The sequence below is a fragment of the Recurvomyces mirabilis genome, assembly GCF_035927965.1.
Source record: "Recurvomyces mirabilis strain CCFEE 5264 chromosome Unknown scaffold_9, whole genome shotgun sequence".
NCBI lineage: Eukaryota > Fungi > Ascomycota > Dothideomycetes > Mycosphaerellales > Teratosphaeriaceae > Recurvomyces > Recurvomyces mirabilis.
In genome coordinates, this window is record NW_027041943.1 from 43,411 (window position 1) to 69,498 (window position 26,088).

At 52.8% G+C, this 26,088-nt stretch overlaps 11 protein-coding genes across 11 annotated transcripts; 8 read left to right on the forward strand and 3 right to left on the reverse strand.

Annotated features, from left to right (window-relative positions):
* Positions 1-1,705: 1,705 nt before the first annotated feature.
* MFS1 (MFS sugar transporter) lies at positions 1,706-3,595 on the forward strand (the record flags this gene model as incomplete). Its single annotated transcript, XM_064836733.1, has 3 exons — positions 1,706-2,454; positions 2,507-2,882; positions 2,933-3,595. The coding sequence occupies 3 exons, from the start codon at positions 1,706-1,708 to the stop codon at positions 3,593-3,595; spliced, it is 1,788 nt and encodes a 595-aa protein (XP_064695366.1).
* Positions 3,596-4,184: 589 nt separating this feature from the next.
* Positions 4,185-5,528, forward strand: BMH1_1 (14-3-3 protein; the record flags this gene model as incomplete). Its single annotated transcript, XM_064836734.1, has 8 exons — positions 4,185-4,196; positions 4,326-4,333; positions 4,393-4,439; positions 4,496-4,515; positions 4,582-4,593; positions 4,682-4,956; positions 5,027-5,114; positions 5,169-5,528. 8 exons carry the CDS (start codon positions 4,185-4,187, stop codon positions 5,526-5,528), a joined length of 822 nt encoding a protein of 273 aa, XP_064695367.1.
* A 674-nt stretch (positions 5,529-6,202) lies between these two features.
* Positions 6,203-9,223, forward strand: LTS14_004033 (uncharacterized protein; the record flags this gene model as incomplete). Its single annotated transcript, XM_064836735.1, has 1 exon — positions 6,203-9,223. The coding sequence occupies one exon, from the start codon at positions 6,203-6,205 to the stop codon at positions 9,221-9,223; it is 3,021 nt and encodes a 1,006-aa protein (XP_064695368.1).
* Positions 9,224-9,398: 175 nt separating this feature from the next.
* Positions 9,399-12,220, reverse strand: LTS14_004034 (uncharacterized protein; the record flags this gene model as incomplete). Its single annotated transcript, XM_064836736.1, has 2 exons — positions 9,399-12,095; positions 12,167-12,220. 2 exons carry the CDS (start codon positions 12,218-12,220, stop codon positions 9,399-9,401), a joined length of 2,751 nt encoding a protein of 916 aa, XP_064695369.1.
* Positions 12,221-14,563: 2,343 nt separating this feature from the next.
* Positions 14,564-16,429, forward strand: HIP1 (histidine permease; the record flags this gene model as incomplete). The annotated part of the gene is made up of 3 exons (XM_064836737.1): positions 14,564-15,054; positions 15,104-16,355; positions 16,409-16,429. 3 exons carry the CDS (start codon positions 14,564-14,566, stop codon positions 16,427-16,429), a joined length of 1,764 nt encoding a protein of 587 aa, XP_064695370.1.
* Positions 16,430-17,103: 674 nt separating this feature from the next.
* Positions 17,104-18,951, reverse strand: MSM1 (methionyl-tRNA synthetase; the record flags this gene model as incomplete). Its single annotated transcript, XM_064836738.1, has 1 exon — positions 17,104-18,951. One exon carries the CDS (start codon positions 18,949-18,951, stop codon positions 17,104-17,106), a length of 1,848 nt encoding a protein of 615 aa, XP_064695371.1.
* Positions 18,952-19,678: 727 nt separating this feature from the next.
* Positions 19,679-20,909, forward strand: LTS14_004037 (uncharacterized protein; the record flags this gene model as incomplete). Its single annotated transcript, XM_064836739.1, has 2 exons — positions 19,679-19,788; positions 19,847-20,909. 2 exons carry the CDS (start codon positions 19,679-19,681, stop codon positions 20,907-20,909), a joined length of 1,173 nt encoding a protein of 390 aa, XP_064695372.1.
* A 476-nt stretch (positions 20,910-21,385) lies between these two features.
* Positions 21,386-21,901, forward strand: LTS14_004038 (uncharacterized protein; the record flags this gene model as incomplete). Its single annotated transcript, XM_064836740.1, has 1 exon — positions 21,386-21,901. One exon carries the CDS (start codon positions 21,386-21,388, stop codon positions 21,899-21,901), a length of 516 nt encoding a protein of 171 aa, XP_064695373.1.
* Positions 21,902-22,198: 297 nt separating this feature from the next.
* LTS14_004039 (uncharacterized protein) lies at positions 22,199-23,099 on the forward strand (the record flags this gene model as incomplete). Its single annotated transcript, XM_064836741.1, has 2 exons — positions 22,199-22,940; positions 22,963-23,099. 2 exons carry the CDS (start codon positions 22,199-22,201, stop codon positions 23,097-23,099), a joined length of 879 nt encoding a protein of 292 aa, XP_064695374.1.
* A 391-nt stretch (positions 23,100-23,490) lies between these two features.
* On the forward strand, positions 23,491-24,153 carry LTS14_004040 (uncharacterized protein; the record flags this gene model as incomplete). Its single annotated transcript, XM_064836742.1, has 1 exon — positions 23,491-24,153. The coding sequence occupies one exon, from the start codon at positions 23,491-23,493 to the stop codon at positions 24,151-24,153; it is 663 nt and encodes a 220-aa protein (XP_064695375.1).
* Positions 24,154-24,515: 362 nt separating this feature from the next.
* LTS14_004041 (uncharacterized protein) lies at positions 24,516-25,376 on the reverse strand (the record flags this gene model as incomplete). Its single annotated transcript, XM_064836743.1, has 2 exons — positions 24,516-24,745; positions 24,836-25,376. 2 exons carry the CDS (start codon positions 25,374-25,376, stop codon positions 24,516-24,518), a joined length of 771 nt encoding a protein of 256 aa, XP_064695376.1.
* Between the last annotated feature and the right edge of the window lie 712 nt (positions 25,377-26,088).

Below are 26,088 nucleotides of genomic sequence, written 5' to 3' on the forward strand. Positions count from 1 at the left end.
GTACATGCGAGTAGATGCCATTGTTCACGACCACGAAAGAGAATCGCACAAAGAACCGCTCGAACGATAGGCATTGAGGTTTTGTTGCTCCTTCTCAATGCATTGTGCTGACGCACGTTCTTTGTTCGTGAGGAAGCAAGCATGGTTGTGCTGGTGTCAAGCCTGCAACAATCCGATGATGGAACTGTCGCCCGCAATAACGAACATATCTGCGCCGCTAGCTTGCACCTTAAACATCTTTCTGGTAATGTTGATCAGAGCACAGCGTCATGCCTTGTAGCCTTCATTTCTCTTCGGATGGTTTCGCATGGGTGCCGGCCTATCAACGCTCTTCGTTGGCCTCTCAAATATGGAGGGAAAGGCTGTTGTCGGAGGAGACTACTTCCGCAGAGTGGCGAGGTCGACTATCTGCATCGTCTGCGTCGCACCTTCTTGGTCCATCAGCTTGAGCTTCCACCTCGTCTCATCTCACCTGAATCCATCAGCAATGTTTTCTTTCCACTTCATTTTTGCACTGCTCCGCACCTCATACAGAATCAATTCAAGTTTGAAGCCAATGCTTCAATGTGGGAGCGGATCTTCCCCGGTGGTGCCTGCGATCTCGGCGTCTCACCACCTACAGCATTCGATGCAGGTCAGCGACAGAGCCGTACTGTTGCATGCTTGCTGCCTCTAATCGCAACCCACCGCTAGTTCGTGACCGCAAGGTGAGTTACTAAGGGATCCTACGTCAGCTCGAGCCAGCTGTGGTCTGATGAGGTCAGACCGTAGTTCATGGACGATGGAACGATACGAAGTGAGTCATGACTTGGCAAAGCAATTATACAATGCTCTAGTATGGCGCCATGATCCCATTCGCAAGATGATCCGATTTGGGTTCGGACTCGGGTAGTCGCACTCCCATTGATTGTTCCAGTATCCGTCCAGAAGACGCAGAATAATCGCTGCCTTGCCAGGAGGCGGCATACAGCAGCATCGTCCGCCTCCGAACCATTGGATTGCCGTCCCCCGCTGACATAGCATCGTCACTCCTGCTTTCACGTGGTTTGAAAAGCTACCATTCACCTGGCACCATCGCAAGCGAGACGAAAGCCAATCTCAACAACGCTCTCGGAAGGGTAGACCACACTCATCCGAAGCTGGAGCTAGGCGGCTTTAAGGAATGGCTCAGCTTGATCGATCGTTGCCAGTAATAATGGTCAGAACATGTTATTCGAATAGCCGCATCGAGTGTCAGCTGCAGTGTCAGGTGCCATTGACGGAGACGCACGACAGACACATGACTCTCATCTCTATCCGTATCGTAGAAAGTCGGAGGTTGAATGATACTACGTCGGAAGCGAGTCCTGCCGACAATTCGGTCTCGCCCGGTGGTAGAGACACTAGACTCCAAGCAGAAATCGGAAAGTAATAGAAGCCGCACCCGAGTAAGAATTGCCCGGCGCAAACCACTCGTTCGACAGCGCTAACGATGGAGATGGTGGTGACTCCACTACCCGCATTGCGGTCTCCCTTTAGATATTGCTCCGAGTCTTGGTCGCGAGGCGATATAAGTAGGCAATGGTCGCCGGCGTCTGAATCTTCGTGAATAGTTGACATTCCAAGACGTTGGAAGCTTGTGGATTGTTGATCCGGAACAAGCAAACATACCAAGACAACAATACTCCATTTTACTCTTACGACTTGCTCCAGACATCCACCCATCATGGGTCTCTTCTCCAAGAAGAAGCAAGATGCTTCAGCACTACCGACGGCGGAGACAACGCGACCACTTTCGCAGGAAACTACACCCATGCCCAGCGTAGCACCATCAGTACTCGACAACCAAGAGAAGACCGAGAGGCACGATGTGGACGTCAATGCCGCAGAAGTGCGCTCCCAATCACGAGACACGGACGTTGTCGCATCAGAGAAGGAAGCCGCAAAATCAGCAGAGGATTCAGAAGAGGAAGACGACGATATCGAATACCCGAAGGCGCTCCAACTCACACTCATCACCGTTGCGCTATGTCTCTCCGTCTTCTGCATGGCGCTGGACAACACAATCATCAGTACCGCTATCCCACGGATAACAGATCAATTCAAATCGATCGATGATGTGGGCTGGTACGGTTCTGCCTACCTCCTCACCACCTGCGCCTTCCAGCTTTTCTTCGGCAAGCTGTATACCTTCTTGTCTATCAAATGGATCTACCTGATCGCCATCTTCATCTTTGAAGTCGGCAGTGCCATCTGCGGTGCCGCTCCCAACTCTACAAGCCTGATCATCGGTCGTGCTATCGCTGGTCTGGGATCTGCTGGTATCTTCTCTGGCGCCATCTTGATTGTCACTCAGACCGTCCCTCTCGCCAAGCGTCCTACCTACATGGGTGGCATTGGAGGCATGTACGGTCTTGCCTCTGTCGCTGGACCTCTTATGGGTGGTGCTTTCACCGACAAGGTCTCTTGGAGATGGTATGGATTCATACATGATACATTGACGACTTCAAACTAATATATCTCGCAGGTGCTTCTACATCAATCTTCCTATTGGTGCCGTCACCATCGCGTTCATCGCTCTTTTCTACAAGCCTGGCAAGCGCGTCAAGGTTCTCACCGGCGGCTGGAAGGAGAAGTTGGAGCAGTTCGACATCTTCGGCACGATCATCTTCCTGCCCATGATTGTCTGCCTGCTTCTCGCTCTGCAGTGGGGTGGCTCCAAGTACCCGTGGCACGATGGCCGTATTATCGGCCTCTTCGTTGTCTTTGGTGTGCTTGCTATCATCTTCGGCGGTGTCCAATTTTGGAAGCAGGACAATGCGACCGTGCCTCCGCGTGTGCTCGGCCAGCGATCTGTCGCCGCTGCAGCCTGGTTTGGTGCCACTCTTGGCGCAGCTTTCTTCGTAAGTACAAAACACAACAGGCGGCTCGAATCCATACTAATAACTGCCAGGTCTTCGTCTACTACCTCCCTATCTGGTTCCAAGCGATCAAGGGCGTCTCAGCTGTCGGCTCTGGTATCCGCAACATCCCCATGATCCTCAGCTTAGTGGTCTTCTCCATGATCTCCGGTATCGCCGTCACCAAGATCGGGCAATATGCTCCCTTCGTCATTGCCTCTTCCGTTCTGATGTCCGTCGGTGCTGGCATGCTCTCCACCTTCCACTCCAACACTGCCTCCGGCGCCTGGATTGGCTACCAGATCCTCTTTGGTGCTGGCGTTGGTTTCGGCATGCAACAAACACTCGTGGCTGTGCAGACTGTGCTGCCCAAGCAGGACATTCCTATCGGAACGGCCATTGTCATGTTCTCGCAGACTTTGGGTGGTGCTCTCTTCATCTCCGTCGCGCAGAACGTGTTCACGAACCAGCTACTCACCAACCTCAAGAAGGTTGTACCCGGCCTCGACCCAGCATTCGTCCTGGCCACCGGCGCCACATCACTCAAGACTGCTATCCCGAGTCAATTCTTGCCTGGTGTGCAGACTGCCTACAACACTTCCGTGATGGCGACTTTCTACGTCGCCGTGGCGATGTCAGTGGTCTCGATCTTTGGCGCTGCGGCGCTTGAGTGGAAGAGCGTGAAGGGCAAGAAGATTGAGATGGCTGCTGCTTAGTTTTGTGCTGCAGAGACTAGTTTCGTACTTGTTGTTTCATCGGACACAGCGTCGGCGCTTATGAGGGATTGTACTAGGATACCACCACTCTCAAGGAAGATCTTGGAATAGAATTTGCTAGATTACAGAAGGTGGGCTTGTAATGACACCTTCAGAAGCATGACTTTTACCTATGTCAAAGTATTCAGCTTATCAAGAATGCTTTCGTGCCTCATCAATAGCGATGCGTCAGCCTATTGTCTTGAAGTATGGAGGCGGATGTTAAGAGGACACGTATAGCTTGTGATGAGGCTTCTGAGTCGCCAGCGCCAGACTGCCTTGCATTTTGTCTCATCATCACACGTCAATGAATGCTGGGGCCACGAATGTGAGGCGCAGGCTTCGTTGCGTTTCGAAGTCGATGCGCACGGACCTTTTTATTGCCTCAGGCTCAACTTCTAGCGCGGATGTTTGCGCCCTCAATCCCACTTAACACTCCACCTCCAAGTACCTACTGTAAACAAAGAACAATCCACCTTCACTACACGATACCAGAAATCCTCTCACATTACCCCAATACCGTCAAACACATACACAATCAATCAGAACTATGGCCACCGAGGTGAGTCACTTTGCGCAAGAGAAGCTGTTTTGCGGTGATTGCATATCGCGCGTGTTTCTTGTCCTCAACGTTTGGTCGTGATGGCTGTAAGGTTACTATGAACGATCTGCTGACTCATTTCTTCTGCAGCGCGAGAGGTATGGATGAAAGACGCCGTTGCGACATTGACCAAGACACAATCTAACAATACATGCAGCAAGACGTTCCTCGCCAGACTGTGCGAGCAGGCTGAGCGCTACGATGGTACGTCATGGCCGTCTGATACCGTTGAGGAGGATTACAGCTAATCTTGTTCGCAGAGATGGTCAGCTTCATGAAGGTGAGCAGACATCATCCCAGATATCTCGTGTCTGTATACCAGGACCGACAGCTGACATGTGATTAGGAAGTTGCCAAGGTACGACGACCCCACGAGACTGCGATAAGGATTCGCAGCGATGGAAATGCAAGAGCTGGTATGCAGAGAGCTAACGCCGGTATCACAGCTTGAGGGCGAGCTCTCCGTCGACGAGCGCAACCTCCTCTCCGTCGCCTACAAGAACGTGGTCGGCACCCGCCGTGCCTCCTGGCGAATCATCTCCAGCATCGAGCAGAAGGAGGAGGCCAAGGGCTCGGACAAGCATGTCGGCATCATCCGCGAGTACCGCCAGAAGATTGAGCTCGAGCTCGAGAAGGTGTGCCAGGATGTCCTCGATGTCCTCGACGACAGCTTGATCCCCAAGGCTGAGAGCGGCGAGAGCAAGGTCTTCTATCACAAGATGTACGTAGGCCCAGAATACGAGGACAAATCAAATGGGTTGGAATTGTGGATGCTGACGAAATGCTCACAGGAAGGGCGACTACCACCGTTACCTTGCCGAGTTCGCTTCCGGCGAGAAGCGTAAGGGTGCTGCGACCGCTGCGCATGAAGCTTACAAGGTATCATTGTTCCACCCACACTCTAGGCAGCAACCAAGCTAACGCAATTTATAGAGCGCCACCGACGTTGCTCAGACCGAGCTCACCCCCACCCACCCGATCCGTCTTGGCCTGGCCCTCAACTTCTCCGTGTTCTACTACGAGATCCTCAACTCGCCCGACCGCGCGTGCCACCTCGCCAAGCAGGCCTTCGACGATGCGATTGCTGAGCTTGACAGCCTGTCTGAGGAGTCCTACCGCGACAGCACTCTCATCATGCAACTTCTCCGTGACAACCTTACCCTGTGGACATCTTCCGATGGTGGTGAGCCCGAGGCTGCTTCTGGCGAGCCAAAGGCCGACAAGGAGGCACCAGCTGCGCTCCCGACCGAGGAGAAGCCTGCTACGGAGGCCGAGCCGGCCGCCGCCACCTAACTCTTTCAGCCATCAATCCCCTAGCAAGCGTAAGCGTTGACTCATCCGGCGTTGAGGCGGATACATCAGTCGCACGCACGTCATGAGATCTTGAAGGAGAGAAGGGAGACACTGCTGCGAATTGGAGCAGTGGCGTGCATGAACAGAGTATACCACAGTAAAATCAGACATTTCCCAACAAATCCAACCACCCCTCAAACCTCCTCATAGGCGCCTTAGCGACCCTGACCTTGGTTGATTTTAGCAAGTATTGGTGTTATTGTAGCGGTTGCACGGAAATGACTAGCAAATTGGCCTAATCGGCTGGTGCATGCGAGGCGGTCACACACACGGTCTCTACCGAAACACATGAGCAAGCAGAAATGAACACAAAAACTTCAAAACGAGTACCACATATGCACCTTTCCCACCGAGCGCCGTACAAGATGTCCACAGAAAGCGCAGTGTTGACCAGATCATAGTGGTAAAGTGAGTCACATATATCACGTGATTAAGAACGATCCTGAAGCTTTGACCGTCGTTTCTTCTTCCAGGCAACCGCCCCCAGCCTTGGAAGGTACAATGCATATATAAGTCTAGCTCCCCGCACTTCAAGACCTTCTTCCTGATAGCAACCTCTGTTGTCACACAAGACTTGACATCACTACTAGGGCTAGCAAACTGGACAAGGCAACATGGCTTCCACTGGTAGTCTTTACTCACAGACGTTGCAGGACATCACCAACACCAAGCTCGATGAGCTGGCCAAGCGGAGGGAGACTTTCGAGCACTACCACAAACGTGTCGTCGCTGTCGCTGAGAAGGAAGGGGACGCTACCAGCAACCTTGTCGTCCTCTCCGACATTATCAAGGCCAGCTTCGGAATTACTGTCCGCGATGGTCAAGTGATCCGCAATGGCAAGCACGCCGATCTCGAGATCGATCTCCAGAACCTTGACCGCTTCCTGGCTCAGGCCAAGTACGATCCGACCATCTCGGCCCAGATGCTGCAGAGGTGGCAACGGGGCCTGCTGCGTCATGTCGAGATCCAGTCGTTGAAGTATACGTATGCTTCACTCTATGGTCAGCTGACCACGGAGTGGCTTACCGCCAAGGCTGGCCCGAAGAAGGTGAGTGGCGAGGATGCTGAGATGACGGATTACGAGCACGTCTCCTCTGCCAAGAAGCTCGAGTCCAGGGCTAAGTGGGAGGAGAATGTGTTCAGTGGACCGTCGATCGATACTGGTGCCATCAAGGAGATGCTGAGTGGTCTGTTCGAAGCCACGCCGGATGAGTCTACTGTGTTGCCTAAGGCTCTCCAAGTTATGCGGGAAGCGGTCGCTGCCTTCGAGAGTAGACTGCAGGCACCGGGGAGCTTCAGTGCCACTACCTTGAGATGGGTTATCAGCGGCCTCCTGGACTCTGATCTCCTCACCAATGAGAAGCGAGATGCTCTACGTGACTTCCAAAGCAACTCAGTCATCTTGTCCGAGGTCGCTGATGTGCTCAACATGCGCCTTGCTGCTCTCAAGGAGTGGTCTTGGGGTGAAGAAGTCCCGCTGGAGGAGCGTCGACAGCTCAGTGGCGGCTTCAACATCTATATGCATGAAGATCTGCTCCAGGCCTTGTTTCTGCAATATATCGGAGTCAAGTGGTCTGTGTTCTGGAAGGCTGCATTCCATGATTTCCGCAAGACCAAGGATGTGTGGAAGACCGCTGGCAAGCCCATCACACTGGCGGAGAAGAAGCGCAGGGAGTTCTACCTAGGTCCAACACCCAAGGGAGCCACCGTCATCTCTACAAAGCAGAAGTTGTACAGACAGGACTACTTCATCTCTCAGCTCCTGTCCTCTCTCTACCAAAAGACTGAAGCCGAGGAAGGTGACGAGGAGGCCGACTTCGAGGGGGCAAATATGTTGCAGCAAGCTCCACAGCAGCCAGCAGCCTATGCCCAGGCCCAGGGCAGAACCTTACAGACCGCGAGAAGGAGCGTCGGTGGTGCTGCACCTCGTAAGCAGCTAGCTAGCAAAGCTGCTCGGCGCTCAGCACCCAGTGCCGGAGCCAATCAGCGGGAGTCCTACGAGCCTGTTGAGGGAGAGTGCTGCGACGAGGAGGAGGAGGAAGAGGAGGAAGAAGATGATGATGATGACTACGACGATGATCGTCCGAGGAATCCCATGGCGGCGAAGCAGGGTCTGCTACACTTATTGTCCACTGATATCCTGGTGCAGACCAGACTTCATGGTGAGCTGGCTTGCTTCCGCTCCCAGATCGACAATCTCTATCCGTCGCTACCGCATGCCGGTATCAAGACTGTGCTGGAGTACTTCGGTGTCTCCCGGAAATGGATACATTTCTTCACGAAATTCTTGGAGGCTCCATTGAAGTTCGCAGATGAAAAGTCGTCTGCACCTCGCCAGCGAAAGAATGGTACGCCTGGATCTCACGTGCTCAGCGAGGTGTTCGGAGAGGTCATTCTGTTTGGTCTCGACTTTATGATCAACCAGAAGACTGATGGCGAGATCTTGTGGCGGCTGCATGATGACTTCTGGTTCTGGTCTGCCCGAGAGGAAGTCTGCATCAAGGCGTGGTCCGGTGTCAACGACTTTGTGAGGACAATGGGTCTCAAGATCAACGACCTCCGTACTGGCGGTGTCAAGGTCCAGCGAGATGCCAACAGCAAGAGCGGCGTCAAGGCTGCGACGGTGTCCCATAAGCTGCCTCAAGGCCAGATCCGATGGGGCATGTTGTGTCTCCAGCCATCTTCTGGGCGGTTTGAGATCGATCAAAATATGCTCGACAAGCATATCGATGAGCTGGAGAAGCAGCTAGAGGACAAAGGCAATAGCGTCTTCGCCTGGATCCAAGTCTGGAACTCTTACGCTACTCGCTTCTTCACATCCAACTTTGGCAAGCCTGCCAATTGTTTCGGCAGACAGCACGTGGACAACATGCTTGCCACGCACCGTCGCATCCAAGAACAGGTCTTCGCTGACGAGTCCGGTGGCAGTTTCGTGGAGCATCTCAAGCAGCTCATCGCCTCACGTCATGGTGTCGAGGACATTCCAGACGGCTACTTCTACTTTCCAACATCACTCGGCGGGCTCGATATCAACAGCCCCTTCATCTCGCTCCTGCAGGTCCGTGACGCCGTGGTCGGCGACTTCGACAAGCTGTTCAAGGACTCAGAGGCCTCTTACAAGAACGAGTACCGTCTTCGCAAGCAGGCCTTCGAGAATGGCAAGACCCGCAAGAATCGTCGAAGGGTACTCGATCCCGACTTCGTTCCCGAAGATCCGGATACCTTCCTATCTTACGAAAAGTATATCCGTTTCCGGGAAGAACTCCGCTACAGCGACAACGGGAGCATGAACGAAAACCAACTAGTGGATCTCTATACGAAGCTTCTAGAAAAGCCGCAGCAGCAGAGTATCGACACCTTGCAGACTGGCAGTGTCGCGAAAGCCGTCAATGAGCTTGGCGGCAAGTCGACGCAACTTCGAAGCTGGTACGGCATGGAACCATACTGGAAGTGGGTGGCGGAGCTGTACGGGCCGGAGATGATAGAGCGATTTGGTGGATTCGAGATTGTGGATGCTGGGTTGTTGCCTATGGGTATGGTCGGGCTGTTCAGGAGTGGTAGGGTGAAATGGCAGGAACGAGTAGGCCGTGGCAGTGCACCGTACTGTTTTCGGACGGCAAGGAGTTCAGTGTAACAGATTGCCAGGCAAGATTCATGAGGAGGAGGAGTCGGTGCTGATATACAAGCAACATTGCAATGTAGCCGTACCTCTTAGTCGTCAATAATTTCTACGTACACGAAACCATAATGCTACAAGAAGTCGCTAATCGCTCGAACGTCGAATGAAGAGAATATCGTGAAATAACACATCACTTGATGGACACTGGTAGCGTCGCCAACTCATCCTCTGCCTCCTGGTGCTCCTGAACCTCTTCCATCTTGGCTAAAGCAGCCGCCGTGAGAGGTATGGGTCCAGCACCGCCATTAGGCAGCAGCGGAACGGTGCGTGGACTGACAGCACCACTTGCCAAGTCTTCAGGAGGAGCAACGCTGACCGGCGTGACAGGCTCCGGTATATCCTCTCCCACTGCCACGACTGGTCCGACTTGATGAAGCTGGATTCGGGAAGCAGCAACTAGTTCGGGACCGAATTGATCCACCTCCTCCACATCTTCGTCCTCGAACTCCGCATCCAGCTCGGCTTCCTCTTCGTCTTCCTCCGTGATGCCCATGATCATCTCGCCACTGCGTCGTCCTTGCACAGAACCTGATCGACTCGAGTTGCCAACAGTGGCTGTCCTGGCGAAACCGGAGGGCGAGCCGCTGAGTGGTCCCTTGAAGACGCTGCGTTTTCTTCTTGCGAAAACAGGTAGACTTGGTGAGCCAGGAGCGAGATTGTTGAAAGTATTCTTGCTGGCCTCAGCGAAGGTGGGCAGACTGCCTAACGCACCGGGTAGCGGTCGTCTGCTCACACGCATCCCAGACGGGAAAGTGCCATTCGTAGGTGTGGCAGGGAGGACTTTGACTGAAGCATGTGGTGAGCGTGCCATCCTGGATCCGGAAGCCTGTGACAAGTTTGATGGTGAGGCAACGGAGTTGCTACTTGTGCTTGAGGCTTTGCTTTGGGTGTGTTGATGACCTCCGACGGAATGATAGGCACTCCGTATAGATGACACTGAAGAAGAAGTTGACTTCCGTCCCCGCAAGCCGGCAGATGATCTTCGGTAAGAAGAGTGCGGTGTGATGGTGTGCGGGCTGAGGCTAGTGCGCTTGCGCTGGAGACTACTCCGACTCTCGGTCGAAGACATGGTGTTGATGCGCGGTCGTGCAGGCATAGTCGCACGCTGCTGAAGCTCAGGTCTGCTACCCACACTGGCTTTTCTATGCTGTGTCAGAGGTCCAGTGAGTACGCGCTGAATCTCAGGAACGCCGTCTCGGCTTGGTGAGACGGTCGTGCCATCAGAGCCCAATTGCGGACTCGTCTTGCCCTTCTTGCCTTCAGCATTGCTAGGTGACTTTGCGCGCTTAGCGCCTTCTTTGAACCAGTGCTTGACCCAGGCAAGCTGTTCTTTCAATGGCTGCGGATAGAACGTTCGCCGCTTACGCTGTGGTGGTGGCACGTATGCTGGGGACAGTAGGTCTGGGTTGACGGTCGAGTAGCGAAGCATACTGTTGCTCCGTGGTACATTGCGTGGTCTCGGCCGTGGGAGCACAATCGTCGGATCCTTTGGTGGCGGCGGTGGCCTACTCCTCGATCTGCTCGGATCTCGCATCACACTATCTTTTACCGTCTCGTCGCGCGGTGCTCGTTCTGATGTAGGAGAATTCGTCTCCAGCACTCGTGGCAAATCCATAGACCTTTTGTTCAGACTACCATTCGGCCTTGCCATCCGCCGCCCTCGCGCACTCGGCGAACCTAGGATAGCCGCCTCCTCACCTTCTTGGATTTCACCGAGCGCACTTTGTGCCAGGAGTCTGCTACTTGCAGCACTCAATCGTCGTATGCTCTTGGCCTCGGCTTCACGTTCCTTTCGCTTACGTTCTTTTCGTCGCTCCTTCCGCTGCTCCTTCTCGATCAACAACGCCCACCATCCTGCCAGCGCATCACAGCGTTGAGAAAGGACATTCTCAATTACCACATCGATGTCAACGCCTGCACTTTTCATACGCTGCAAGGTGTCCTTTTCAACCTGAGTGCTGAAAGCTGGCGGCTGTTGCACCTTGAGTATTTCGTGCTGCTGCGGCGAGTGCTCTGCCAGCCACGGATCCTTCAGTATGTCACCCAGCGAAGGCCGTAGGATGGGACGCTTCGCCAAAAGCTTCTTGATGAGTTCCTTAGCCTGCTCGGGTACGTAATCCGGGAACTTGGGCTCCTCCTTCAAAATCAGCTGTTTTGTCGCTGCCTCGTCGTCCTCATCCCACGGCAGCTCTCCACAAAGTAGAGCGTGCAATATGATGCCCAAACTCCAGACATCTACCTTCTCTCCAGCATACTTCTCGCCCTTCAGCATCTCCGGAGCACTGTAGCATACTGTGCCACACCACGTCTGCAGATAGCTCGTAGACCCCTGATATTCCCTCGTGAAGCCAAAGTCGACCAACTTGACATTCTCATGCTTGTCCAACAAGATGTTCTCCAGCTTCAAGTCCCGATGCACGCAACTCTTCCCATGCACATAACTAACCGCTCCAACTAATTGCGTGAAAATCTTCTGGACCTTGCTCGGCTCCATGCGGCCATGGTTGAGCAGATGGTTGTAAAGCTCATCTCCCGGACACCACTCCAACACCAGCCATACCAAGTTCTCCGTAACAATCACCTCGTAAAGTCGTGCGATGTGAGGGTGCAAAAATTGTCGATGGTGGTGTATCTCGCGCGCCAGGTTCGCATCGTCCTTCTTGGCCGACTTGAGCACGACCTTTGAGCCATTTGTGAGCTTGTGGGAGGCGAGGTAGACCTTGCCGAAGCTCCCTTTGCCGATGAGTCGCCCGAGTGTGTAGTTGCCGACTGTATGGAGTTCTTTCGAGGAGAACTCGTTCAGAAGGGACTGGTAGGAGTTGGCTAGCTGTATGACGTGTCAGCATAATAGCTCAAATGCGCCTTAAGACATGCTCAACCGAGTAATGTGTCCCATACTTTGCTACGCTGCTCCTGCTGCTCATATTCGCCATGCGATCTGATCGGTGGCATGAAGGCTTGCGCACACGACCAATGCCTCGCACCTCACTACTCCACCACTTCACCTCCCCTCGTGCAACTGTATGCAATCGCGGACTTGCTCGGGTTGCTTCGACAATGGTATATGTGTTGGTCCGAGTATATGATGAAGCAAACTCTCTTTCTCTCTCTTCGCCCTCATCTATTGTAATCTACATTCGTGTATGGGTCGTAGCTGCGAACCATAATGCCAACACGCAATCCCCTGTCCTATGCTGCGGTGACGGAGGACGCGCCGGTTCACGTAATTGGCAGCCCTACCTGCTGTACAAGATTTCGTCGCCAACAAGCTTTGACTAGTCCAACGGCCGCGGTCCATTTTTAGTCAGCCCTACGGCGGAAATGTGGCGTAACTTACAAAACTAGCTGGAATTTGGGAAGCTTCTGCATAACGGATACTGGTACACTCACATGACTTATGGATCCCTGCGGTATATAAGAGGGCAACAATCTAAGAGCCACTGATGTAACCCTTGCGAGAAAGATGTTCTACTATCCCATTCTACTCGTGTACCATTGCTAAGAAACAGGAAAATTTCCCGGCTGTTTTGCCAGCCGGACGCTGATGTCGAGGTCAGTATCGTGCTGTGAAGTTACTCACTATGCGGCCGCATTTGATTCTATATTGGTCAGATCAGCTCACTCATCGAGCTCAGTATCACGAGTTGGTATGCTCCATCTTACTAGCAACCCTCGGGGAATAGTCGTCGTGAAGCCAGTACCTCTCAGCTCACATAAGCCGAGGGAGGAAAGATTGATTGCTTCGATTTCAGCAGACGCGAGCAGGGGTGCATCCGGCATTCGTTCAGGAGCGTGGAGAACCATTGGAGCCAGGCATTTGACAGTCGTGAAGTGCTTGCTCGGAGATGAACTGCAGGATCGCGCATGGTAGACAAGGATTGGCACTGATTCGTTGAAGGACACCAACGCAGCTAAACGACCGTACAAGACTTCCGATGGCTTGCTGCGTTCGGCATCCGGAATGGCTTGCTACAGTATTGCTTGCCACTGGCTCCACCGGCACGCGAAAGTCGTGTGGTACGAAGTCGTCTATCGGAAGTGATAAAGTCCTCAACACGTCCCAGTCGCGAAGTCGATGATTGCATTACGACGTGGCCAGCCAAGCACTGTCGACAACATGGATGTGATTTGGCATCGTTGTTCCGTGTGCCACGCTCGGAAGATCTGGTTATGCGGTGAACGTGTCCAGGGATCGAGTACGGCCACATGCAAGTCGGTTGCACCGCATCATTAGACACTACTGTCCAGGGATTGGTACGGCGGCTATAACGGCATCGGAAGACCCCAGACGTATACTGCCGTCGTCATCCACGGGTAAATGGTCGCAGCCATGATGTTCTTGCAGGTCGTGTCTCTTTTGAAATGGAAGAGGAAGCAAGGGAGATTCGCAAGTCCATGAAGGTGGCACGCTAGACTAGCGTTAGCAGCCATGTGGCATAAGGATTGTCAGATTGATGATTTCAGGTCTTAATTCTGCCCACTTCCTAAGCATATCATACACATCAAACATTAAACAGTGAAGCTACAGGAGACGGATCGCAAAGTTTTTGAGAGGATTGTCGACTCTTCTCCCACTCCCACTCCGTTCGGTCGTTCATCTCGTATAGTGTTGGTGAAACCAAATCTCTCTTGTGCGCTGCGTTGAGATAGATCATTGGTTACAAGGTGTATTTCTCAAACCGCACACCTCGCCCATTACGTCATGTCCACGGCCTCTAGGATTCTGCTATGATTTCTGTTCAGTAGGGTGGAGGAGTATCGTGGGGTCCCCAATGCGCAAGGAGTGCGCCAGCCGCAGATATCGATCCTCTTTCCCACCAAGTATGTTCCCCGATCTATATCAGAGCACGGACAGACCGGCCCACCTAAACGCGGTTCGTCCTAAAAGTCGCACTAATAACATGATTCGACAAGTCGTTTGAATCTCACATCGCGTGTGAAGACTCGAAGAGCAATCGCAGAGCGGCGTAAGCAATACTTCTAGCGCACGCCACTGCCGCCTTGAACCGAGCTCTCGTCCCACCACACCTCGACCCTTGTCTTCGCCATGCCGCTTATCAGGAAGAACCTCACCTAGTTAGTCCCAATCATGTCCACTTCTCTGCTGTCGCACAACCGCGCAGATCTTTGCCGTGTGTGGCCTCACGCAGTCTTCCTGCTGTACGCGATGTGGTCGCGGCTGTAATACATCATCGTGCGCGCCTCACGCGTGCTCCGACTTAGGCAACCTGGATTGCTTGGGATGTAGGAAGTCAGCGAAACGCCCAATCCTCATTTGTCACCTCGCAGTTCACGATGGAAGACTCGGAACATGTTCTGAAGGCCGACTACTCCACGGACAGCTCTGCTCCACTACCAGAATATGGCGTCGCAGAGCACCACAACCGCCCTTGGTCAGCACGGGTGGTAGACAGCTTCAGACGCGATCCGAATGCCCACGCGACACCCAAGGGCGCCGTTGGAGCAGACGGCAGAATCTACGATGTCGAAAGTGCCGCAGCGGCGACAGCAAACTCCCCTCTTCAACGATCTCTCAAAGGTCGCCATCTACAGATGATCGCCATTGGAGGCTCCATTGGTACCGGTCTGTTTGTCGGTAGCGGCAGCGCTTTGGCGCATGGTGGCCCAGCCTCAGTCTTGCTTGCCTGGCTCATCGTTGGCATCATGATGTACTGCACTGTCCATGCTCTGGGCGAAATGGCAGTGCTCTTCCCCGTTGCTGGCTCATTCTCTGCGTACTCGACTCGCTTCTTAGACCCAGCATGGGGCTTCGCGATGGGTTGGAAGTAAGTCAGAGATCGTGTCTCGAAGGAAGATCATTACTGACAGTCCTAGCTACGCCATGCAATGGCTAGTCGTGCTACCCTTGGAAATCGTCTCTGCAACCATCACCATCAATTTCTGGAACAGCAACATCAATAATGACGCTTTCGTGGCCATCTTCTTGGTGCTGATCATCACCATCAATTTGTTCGGCGTGAAAGGCTACGGCGAAGCAGAATTCGTCTTTGCCATTATCAAAGTCATTGCCATCATAGGCTTTATTATACTCGGCATCATCATCAACATTGGTGGCGGTCCGGGAGGTACGTATGTAGGCGGCAGATACTGGCGTGACCCTGGTGCTTTCAACAACGGCTTCAAAGGACTTTGCTCCACATTTGTTACGGCTGCCTTCTCCTTCGCTGGCACTGAGCTTGTAGGACTTGCCGCTGCAGAGACCGCTAATCCGAGAAAGTCTTTACCGACAGCAATCAAGCAAGTGTTCTGGAGAATTACCATGTTTTACATTGTCTCCCTGCTACTGGTGGGCCTACTGGTCCCGTACACAAACGGACAGCTGTTGAACGGGAGCAGCAGTGTGGATGCCAAAGCCTCGCCATTCGTGATAGCTATCAGCGACGCAGGGATCGCCGGCCTGCCTTCCGTCATCAACGTGGTCATCATGATCGCGGTGTTGTCCGTTGGTAACTCGTCGATCTACGGTAGCTCGCGCACACTCGCGGCACTTGCAGAACAGAACCAAGCGCCCAAGATTCTTGCTTACATTGATCGCAAAGGCCGACCAATAGTGGCTATTGGCTTGGCTTCTGCTCTCGGCTTCCTTGCCTTCTTCGCCGGCTCGAACAAGTGGAATGATGCCTTCAACTGGATGTTGGCGCTCTCCGGTCTCTCTTCCATCTTCACATGGGGCTCGATCTGCCTGGCACACATCCGCTTCCGACATGGTTGGAAGAAGCAAGGCCATACACTTGACGAACTTGCATTCCGGAGCCAACCTGGCGTTTGGGGCTCATGGCTCGGCCTCACTATCAACATCATCATCCTACCTGCTCAGTTCTGGACTGGCGCATGGCCGATCCACTACGGGGAGCTAGGCGTGGCAGGCCAAGTGAATTCGTTCTTCCAGGCTTACCTCGCTGCTCCGATCGTTGTCTTGAGTTATGTCGTGTACAAGATATGGCGGAAGACGCCAATCATTCGTTCGCATAACATGGACCTGCATACTGGCATTCGTGATCTGAACGTGGCAGAACTGATAGCGGAAGAGAGGATGGACAGAGCTGCGTGGCCAAGGTGGAAAAAGGTAAGAATTCCGCTCATCATACGACATACGCATCTGCTGACTGTCGACAACAGGTCTACAAATTCCTCTGCTGAGCGCTTATACGTGCGGGCTGTAAATAAGATGATGTCGACATATATAGTGTATACTTATTCATCAACTTCTTCAGTCGTGCATGTGAATTTTAAACCTGATAAGCAGTTGACCATTTCCTCGATTGAGCATCTTTTATGCTGTCTGAACAAGAGGTCATCGCTCATTAGACGGCATAAGCCAGAGACTGTATTGAGGCGGTTGTCAAGGAGGCCAGTTTCCTAAAGGCCGCGCAGCCATGAACCTCCTTCGAAGCACCACCGTATCCCACGGTCAACCAATAAGGACGGAAGAAAAGATGTACAGCTGATCATTGCCCTCGACCTCACAACCCCAGAGGGCTTCCATAAAAGAAAAGGCAAACGGCACCCAAGATCCTCTGAAAATGTATCGCTCTCCACTAGCACAGACGGTTTTCGTCGTCATGGAGCCATGCGCACCCTCGTAAGGGCGGGCTCTCGATTCGAAAATGCTTTTACGGCAGTGTTGGTTTTTTTGCGTTGTTCATAAATGTGGAAGGGAAGAAGAGCGAGGGCGAGAAGTGCAAATTTTGGGGGATGGAGGTTCGGCGGAGGCGGGCGCTAGTGTGGAATGCCTGAGGCACGAGGAGATGCGAGGTATGAGAACAAGTATTTATAGCGTACATGGGCGCTACTTGTACAGGATAATATACGGTCTAGTACTCGCTCACCAGACTAGGGAACAGAACACCTTTCTCACCCTTTCCAATCTCGACTAGTGGTTGACCATACTCATCATCTTTACCCAGCACACACCACTCCCACGATCTTCGCTCAGCGGCCACGCCAACCATATCAAGCAATCGCTTCGAAGCGTCTGGTGTGAATGGCTGCAACATGATACCTACCATGCGTAGCGTCTCAGCAGCAAGGTAAATCGTCCTGTCGATCTCTGCCTCGAGCTCGTCAGGGCCTTGCCCAGCTCGCATTGCTTCATGCAGCTCGGTGCCAGTGGTATCAGAGGCAATCTGCTGCAGCCTTGTCACGACTGTCCAAGGTGAAGCTTGTTGCAGGTAGCCGTTGATATCTGCCACAGCTTTGGATAGAGCTTGGAGCGCACGATTAGGATGCAAGTCGCGCATGTGACTATCGACTCGCTCAGGTAGCTCTCGCACTCGACCTAATGCTCGCCGTCCGTCTCGAGAAGCCTCTTCAGAGACAGCAGGATAAGTTTCGAGCTCACTACTATGATCAGGGTGTGCATAGCGCTTGACAGCTCGCTGGACATCCCACCCTTTCCCACGCATGATCCGTGAAGTGAGATTTCCAAGACCGCCTTGCAGATGCTTCTTGTACTTTTCTATTATGAAGCGGTTGTCGTAGTCTGCATCATCTGATATGCCTCCTTCGTGTATAAGGTACCATCGCATGGTATCGATACCGAAGCGTTCGAGTGCCCAGAACGGATTGACGACGTTCCCTGTGCTCTTGGCCATTTTCTGCCGTCCTAATGTCCAGTGGGCGTGTGTCAGGATCTGCTTCGGTAGTGGGAGGTCGAGAGCCATCAGGAATGCTGGCCAATAGATACAGTGGAAGCGAACGATGTCCTTGCCAACGACGTGAATGTCAGCCGGCCAACCTCCTGCATGTTCTTGTCCGGGTGTGAAAGGGTAGCCAGCGACTGTTGCGTAGTTGAGCAGCGCATCCAGCCAGACGTATATGGTCTGGCTCTCATCTGTTGGTACCCGTATACCCCAGGTCAGACGCTCGACTGGCCGCGACACAGACAGATCAGTCAGGGCTGTGTTAACATGGTTCGCAACGTCTTCCATTCTCGTCCTGGGCACGACAAAGTCTGGATTCGACTTGTAGAAACCGAGTAGCTTTTCCTTGAAAGCAGTAAGTCGGAAATGATAGTTTCGCTCACTGGTCCACTCCACTTCCTTCCCTGTCTCTATGCTAGCCATGATCTTTCGTCCAGTCGGTGGATCTACTATAAGCTGTACTTGGGTTGGAGGGTAGAACGTCTCATCACTGACGCTATACCAGCCCTCATGCTTGCTCTCGTATATATACCCTTTATCCCATAATCGCAACCACGCATATTCTACGGCTTCCTTATGCCGTTGATCTGTCGTCCTTATAAAGACCTCATTGCTGATGTCAATCTTCTTGGCAAGATCTTTGAACGTATCGGAACCTTTGTCACAGAACTCCTTCGGCTGCGTATTGGCTTTGGCGGCTGCTTGCTGTATCTTCATGCCATGCTCATCCGTCCCGGTCATCAAAATCGCCTTCCGACCCTTGAGCACTTGCCATCGTTTCATGACGTCGGTCAGGACCATAGTGTACATATGTCCGACATGAGGCGCGGCATTGACGTAGAAGATGGGCGTAGTGACATAGTATGGTTTGTCCAGTGCTTTCTGGGCAGTGTTGGAGCCTTGCTGCCGTCGCTGCTGGTGACGACAGCTGACGCATACCCATTGTGGACGCCATCTTCGTGATATCAGCGATTGCAAAGGCGTGGGCTGCGTTGATGCAGCGTTGATGGGGACGCGCATCGTTCGTCTGGTTGAAGACGCGACAGCATCACACGTCTAGAGCTTAGGTTCGACAAGCACAGACCACTCTTTTACTAAGGTAGTAAAGGTACACATTCTTCGATTGATACCGTCCCAAATACGACCCCCTACCATCACCAAGCCACCATGTGACTCCATATTTGTTCTTCGACTCTCTGCCCGCCATGAAATGACGCCTTCCATCTGCCGTAAGGCCTTCTACAAGCGCTAAAGAGCACGGCCTGCAGGGATTGATATGATAATTTGTGCGCTGCAGCAGCAAGACCCTTCCGTCATGTCTGTCATCTGTACCACCCACTGGATTCGTCGCGAGAGTACCACTGGGCCATCAGAACAGCAAGTATGAACGATGATGCTCAGCAACCCGCAAGCACTTCCAGCGACCTCTCCGTTCTTGAGGCTATTAGTCAACATCTGGTCAATGAGGCGCAGCCTCCCACGAGCAGTGTCAATGGCCTAGACTACGAGCGCTGCAGTGCACTCCATAATGCAATAATTCGGCATTGTTGGGTTGCAAGCGGATACGACGCTTCGACGTTGCCGACAAGTAAATTCTGGACCACGCCACAAGTCCCACCTTACCACCAGATGCTACAGCAAAAGGCTTCACCCCTCACTCATAGAATTCTTGAAGAGAGCAGTACTATGCCTGGATGGGTTCCCAGAGGATTCTCCGGAGTACAACTTTTTCTACTTCCTGCCAAATATGCATCTGCCACCTGATATGTTTGCGTGGGATCAGTCAGGCTTGAGATCCCTGGTGACGCTCTATGTTACTCGTCCAGAATTCAAATCCAAGCTGAGGGATGGGATCGTGTACGATTCGCGATCGGCGGTTATGGAGTGACCACGAATACGCTAATTGTGTACACAGATACAATCAGGACACGCACCTCTGCCTCTTTTACGAATCTGAGTTTGACCTGCCGGGTGACGCACAATACGGCAAGCCACTGCCGTGGCAACCTCTCGAAACCGTGTTGAGCGTGTACATTGACATGATTGAACGCCGTAAGGTGGTGGCTCTACATAAGAGTGTTTGCGAGCCACCAATGCAATTCGCTGTACCTCAGCCCGATGGCAGTATTAAGATGGTAGGCATGCCAGCACCAGAAGGTATCGTTCAGGAGGACCCTGTGACTGGTCTCAGGCGTGTCGGTGAGGTCTTTAATCCGTGGAAGATGCAATCGTACACGAAGAGGGATGTCGACGAGACATTAACAGCTTGGAACATGCTTGCCGAGAATATCGAGCTTAAGATGGATCTAGCAGTCTTGTCTACGCTTGAGCGTGGGCTATACACTGCAGACGTACTGCGCCAGGTGGGCCTGAATGAGGATCGTTTTGCATGGAAATTCTTCACCGAAGCTCGCAAGCCACGATGTACCTACCTAGGACCTGGTCTCCGACTCCCAGCAGTCGAAGAATTTCTCCAGCAGCCCTTCCAGAGTTTCGTGGACAACGACTATCCTTTGAACCCGATACAAATTCTCACTAGCGAGCAACGAGCCAGGAACCAGTGGCACGGCTGGACAGACGTACCGACCCTCCCTGCAGGTCTCTACCTCGACGCCTGCAACGCCTCCGGCCTCTTTCCATTCGAAGACGGCTGTCGACTCATCTTACCATACAACCTAGGCGGCATTGGATACGCCACCACAAGCGATGGCCGGCCCATACAGCGGAACTGTGACCTCTACCACCTGGGCCACGTGAATCCTTTCATGCCTGCACATCCTACACCACTGTTGGCCGTTCTGGGGCACTTTCGAGGATATGTTGAGACTGGGATGTGGAACGTTGGGAGTGAGGGTGTCAAGGAGGGAATTGAGAGGTTTCTGGAGGCGGACACCGATATGGCGCGGTGGAGGGATGATGAGGAGAGGATCTATCCGGGGTATGTTTGTGGGTTTGGGGCCGGGGAGAGATGGTGGTAGGTAAGTCGTCAAATAGGAGGTAACATGAGCAGTATCATGTGCTGTGGAAAAAGATCCTGGTAAGCCAAGATGGGATCCGACGGGACAGCAGTATGGGAAGCAGACCCGAATCGTGCATTCACAGTACCAACAGCGTGTATCAGCGCTGCGAGCATTACACAGTCTGCCACTTGGCAAAGCTCATTGTGTCATTATTCACGCTGTGTATTATTTGAGAAAGATAGAGAGAGCGACTAAATCTGTTCCAACAGATTCTTGCTCTCGTGAGCCAGAAACCTAATTGATTGCTTAGCGGTCCATAAGTCTTCGTCACAACCATGATCGATCTCCCTTGCTTCGTCTTCGGGCGTGGAAGAGAGGTCGGATAATAGCTGGGAAGCTAGCATCGTTGTCCGAATGCCAAGACCGGATGAACCGTGGTCTCTCAAAGATGAACATACCACACATCACCATCACCAGGTACAACACAATTTAACATGCCTCATATTCCAGATGAGATATGGCTTCAGATCATCGACTACGTACCAGCCGCAGACCTTTGGAATAACATGCGTCTGGCCTCGAAACAACTACTCCGCTGCGTAGAGGACTACGTCTCCAAGGCCCCTGGTATGCTCGAGGACTTCACCATAGGACTTGCGTTCTCGTTAGCAGCGGGCCCGCATCACAGATGGTACGATGTCAGAGGGACCATCACGTTCAGCTTTGTGGCATTGAACAAGCATAATCACGACTATGCGCGATTCGCACGTTGCCTAGTTCACCCACAGCGAATGTTTGATCGCGGAATCGAGCAGTGGCGCCGTATCAGTAGTGGAGGCCCTGGCGAGCGGCAGGATTGGCGATTGCAACATAGTATAGACAGCACGAAGCTGGTTAAGCTACGCAAGGTGATAGCCGACGCGGATGGGGTCTACTGTGACTGGCGGGAGCTCTTTGATGCTTATTATAAGCAGCAACAAAGGGACGTCTACGGCAGAATCATTGCATAATAAGGTGAACCAAGGACGCAATCTCAGCTACTGCCTATTCCGATACCGAAAAGGGTACAGATATTACGTACGAATCTTCGCCTGCGGATAATCGAAAGCCATGAGGATTAGCACGGGCATCCGGGAAAGAGACGGTGGTAAAGGGCAATCGAAAGGTATCTCCATTGTACAAGTCCTTATCTTTGTCCTTTGTATCCTATTCCTTTCACGCACGTTAATAATGTGCTCGACGAGAAGCATTCTTGGCGCCGTCGCTCCTGCGGTTTAACTCTCACAGCGGCAACGAATGTTGACATCATGACGGACAGCACCGTAAGCACGAGCAGCAATGCCCAACCGCAATTGCGAACGCGAGCCGAGTGCCTTGCAAATGGGCTGGTCCCAACGACAGTAGACGAGGACTTCGAATGCTCCATATCCCTCTGCAACCCCGATGAGCCCGTGAAAATACCTTGTGGGCATATCTTCGATAAAGTCTGTATCGTACAGAATCTCAACCAGCGTCGGGTAAACAAATGTCCACTGTGCAGGAAAGAACTGTTTGCTTTGCCTATGGATGAGTCCTTGCGTCCTAACGCCGGCAGACAGGCTCTAGTCGGGCAGGCCGTGCAGAGAGTCTTTGCTAATGTGGACCAGGGAAGTTCAATGTATCGTGCTTTAGGTTTCGATGAGCCGACAGAATCCGGTCTGGCTCGCGGTATTGCTAACGCTCGAGTGTACCTTGTGCATACACCAGATCCGGCAAATGGGCAAGCGATCGGTCCAGCTATCGTTCGGTCTGACTACCTGGCACCGAGAATCGTAGCGATGGCTAATCTGATCCCAGCCCTGGCGGCCCTAAGTGGACGTGGATACAGTTCTATGCAGCTTGCTCGCTGGTCAAGCATCATCGATATTCTGCGAGAGGACATCGACGACAGAGAAGGTGACATGCTCGATGCAATCTTCTTACCACGTCAACTGCGCGCTGCTATTCGACGAGAGTTGAAAGAGGCTAGATTGGACTGGCGACAGGACCCCTTCGCAGCTGCTGAGGTCAGTCTACTGACTCAAGACCTTAGTACGCTACTGGTGTAAATTGCTAGATGCTGCGCTGACAATCGACGCGAGCAGGACTATCGCCTGCGTGTCCAAGCAGAGTGGGAAGCTCGACAACGAGCTCTGTGGCGTCAAAGGCATCCTCGTGCGGCACGCTTGACACAGATGCCTGACCAATGTAACGTTATGTAGAAGGTATGCTGCAGGTAAGTCGAGCTTGCTGGCGAGCTCAGACAAGCCAATTACTTTCATATTTGCTAAGGGTGTGAGCATGACCAGTACTGTGCGGTGTCAGACTGTCGTACAATCGATTATTGAACTTCCACGATTTCTTGGTTCGATGCCTCAATAGTACAGCCAGCCAACAATTTGATTGTAGCAAGGAAGTCGATATAGTTGCTCAATCTTGAGAAGCTGCCATGGAGTCTCTATCGCCATCCAGACACAAGGCAGCTAGGGTAGAAATAATTGTGCTTCTTCTGCTACGCGGGAACAATCAAAGCACAGGTTAGTCCTCAAGCGAGCCGGTCTCGCCCCTGACAACTACCAACATGCTCTCAACACTGTTATCGGCCGGTCCGATCTCTGCGATCCTCGGCAACAACGTTAGTAGTAGCAGCAGCGCCAGACGAGCATCTTCCGCCAACTCACAGTCGACCTCATGCAATTCTCGTGAAGTCAGTCCCTCGACCGCATCATCAGGAAGCCACTCGACCCAGCCTATGACGATTATGACGACGACTGAACTCGCAGCTCAATGGCTGCAAAGTCCGCTGTCCCCGACTGAACGTGACACGCCGGCACTACTCGATCGTAAGTATCTCAAGGCCCATGTCCTCGCTATCGCTAATCTGATTCCCAAGTCAGCTGCACCAGCATACACTGCTGCCGAGCGCAAAGACTGGAGCACCATCTCCAATAACCTGTGCGCACTCATCACAAAGCAACACAACGCTCTCCTACCAACCAAAGGTCTGTCCAGAGATCTGAAGCTAATGCTGGCCGATGATCTCGAGGTGTCCAGCTTCGCAGTCGATGAATCGGTGTTCTTCACCCTATCCCACTCCCATGGCGGTGACAAGAATGGTCGATCCGCTGACCTCGATACACTTCTCTCATATGTGGTGTATGCTGCAAGCCAGCTCTTCATCGAGCGTGAAGGGACGAAGCTAGCGCTCTGCAAACAAAGACTTGCGAGGCGTGCAGCCCTGTAACCTCATGAAGGCAAATGAAGAGATAGGAGCGGAAGATAAGATTTCCTTTCCCAAGTCAGAAATCTGTAGATCAATTTCATTCCTTACGTTTCATTGATTCATATCCGTCATGGGAATTTTACATTGTCCTTCTGCGGTTCCTCACGCATTAGTTGATGGTAGCAAATGAGAGATTGTTCTTTGCGCCATAGTAACTCCATAGCTCCTTGCATTCTCGAGCATAGCTCCGAGATCAAACACTTGCGAATGTCGTATTTCTCAATTTCAAGCCTTCCACATCGGCCGTGACCAGCATAGATCGAACTTCTTCTTCCTGCCTTTACTCGCATCCATCGTTCTTGCCCATACTCCAGCCCCTCGACTCAGTCCATGTAGAAGTCACCCTTCAGTATCCTCTCTTGGAAATGATCTGGCCTCTGCTGAGCTTTCGGGATCTCTCGCGGCGGCGACTCCATCATTGCGACGCTCTTGGCACGGTTATGCGTCGTGGCCGCAGGCTGCGGCACCTGGACTGGCGCCTCTGGACTTTGTCCAATGATTGAAGTCCGTTGAGCACGATTACGCATATTCTCGTTCCAGAAATCGGCAGAGCCTGCCCGTTCACTCATCGTCAGCATATTATACGATAGGGGCTATGAAATCGAGCAGCGACGAGAAGGAGGATGTTGCAGCGAAGACAAACCTCGACCCTTCGAATCTCGGGAAGAGATCGTCCCGTTCTGAGCTTTAACAGATGCTGGGTTTGCAGAAGTAGCAGGCGGTGATTTAGTACCATTCTGCACAGTGCCTCCACCTCCTCCGCTACCCGACGTGGACCTCACGTCTCGTAATGCTTGAGCGCCGAAGCTCATGCGTCTGGCAAAGGGTGTGACGGGAGTTGTGGCAGGCTCACGAGCACTGGAATCGTCTTCGATGGCGGACTCGTCGATGGAAGTTGCGTTCGAGGAGCTGATGCTATCATGACGGCCGCGATAAGAGCCGTATGGTGTGCCGGTGGGCGATCCAGAAAGCCCGAGTGTGGTTATGGACATCCGCCTACGCTGGGCCTGGGCGGCTGCTTGTGAAATGGGCCCGGCATACTGTTGCTGAGGCGGTGAATTGTTGCCATTGTCGAAGGAGGGCCTACCGCGGCCAGTGCCGAACAGACCAGCGAACGTCTGTCCTGCAAAAGACGATCGACGTTGGCGAGAAGCCTCTGGTGGGGTGTTGTTCTCCTCCGCCATGGTCTGAGCGGTGTGCGAAGTCGTGCGGGCGGAAGCAGTTATGCTCGGAACAAAGTGATTCGTGGGGCAGAGTAGTGGGCCAAGGGGCCGACAACAGGTCGCGTGCTCAGTTGTGTACCAGGTCTGAGCGTTGTATCGCAGCTGCCTAAGCTCTTGTACGAGGGGAGCAGCTCAAGAAGTACTCCTGATTAAGTATATCCCGTGTGTATCCGCCCAAACCCCAGTGTACGTCACAGTATCGCGTGATGCGGCCTTCGTTCCGGGGACCAGTAAGCTGTATGACTCCCGAGTCGGCGATTGAGTGCTGTGGTCAGAAACTGAGTAGTATAATGACAAGGTCCAGTACAATTGTAAGCAGGAAGAGACCAAGGGGTTGTGGGAAGAAGAAGATGTATTACTATATGCTCCCCCGAAACACGAGCACGACACAAGCTCTGGCCAGCCCTTCTTTGTTTGGTTTAGGTCATGCCGCTAAGACGCGGATTGCGGGGAAGATTGACCCCACTATCAGCCAATGGCGTGGAGACTCGGCCCTGTCACTTATCAGCCCTCTCGATTGACATTGTTCCTTTGTCAAGAGCTCCTCGTGGTCAGGAGACTGCACGTGGTTCTGCGTGCAACAAGCCGTCACCACTGAATCAGAGCGCTTAAGACCGTTCCAAAGTCGTCAACAGGATCAATACGCATCCGCCGTGATCTGCAACTGTACCCC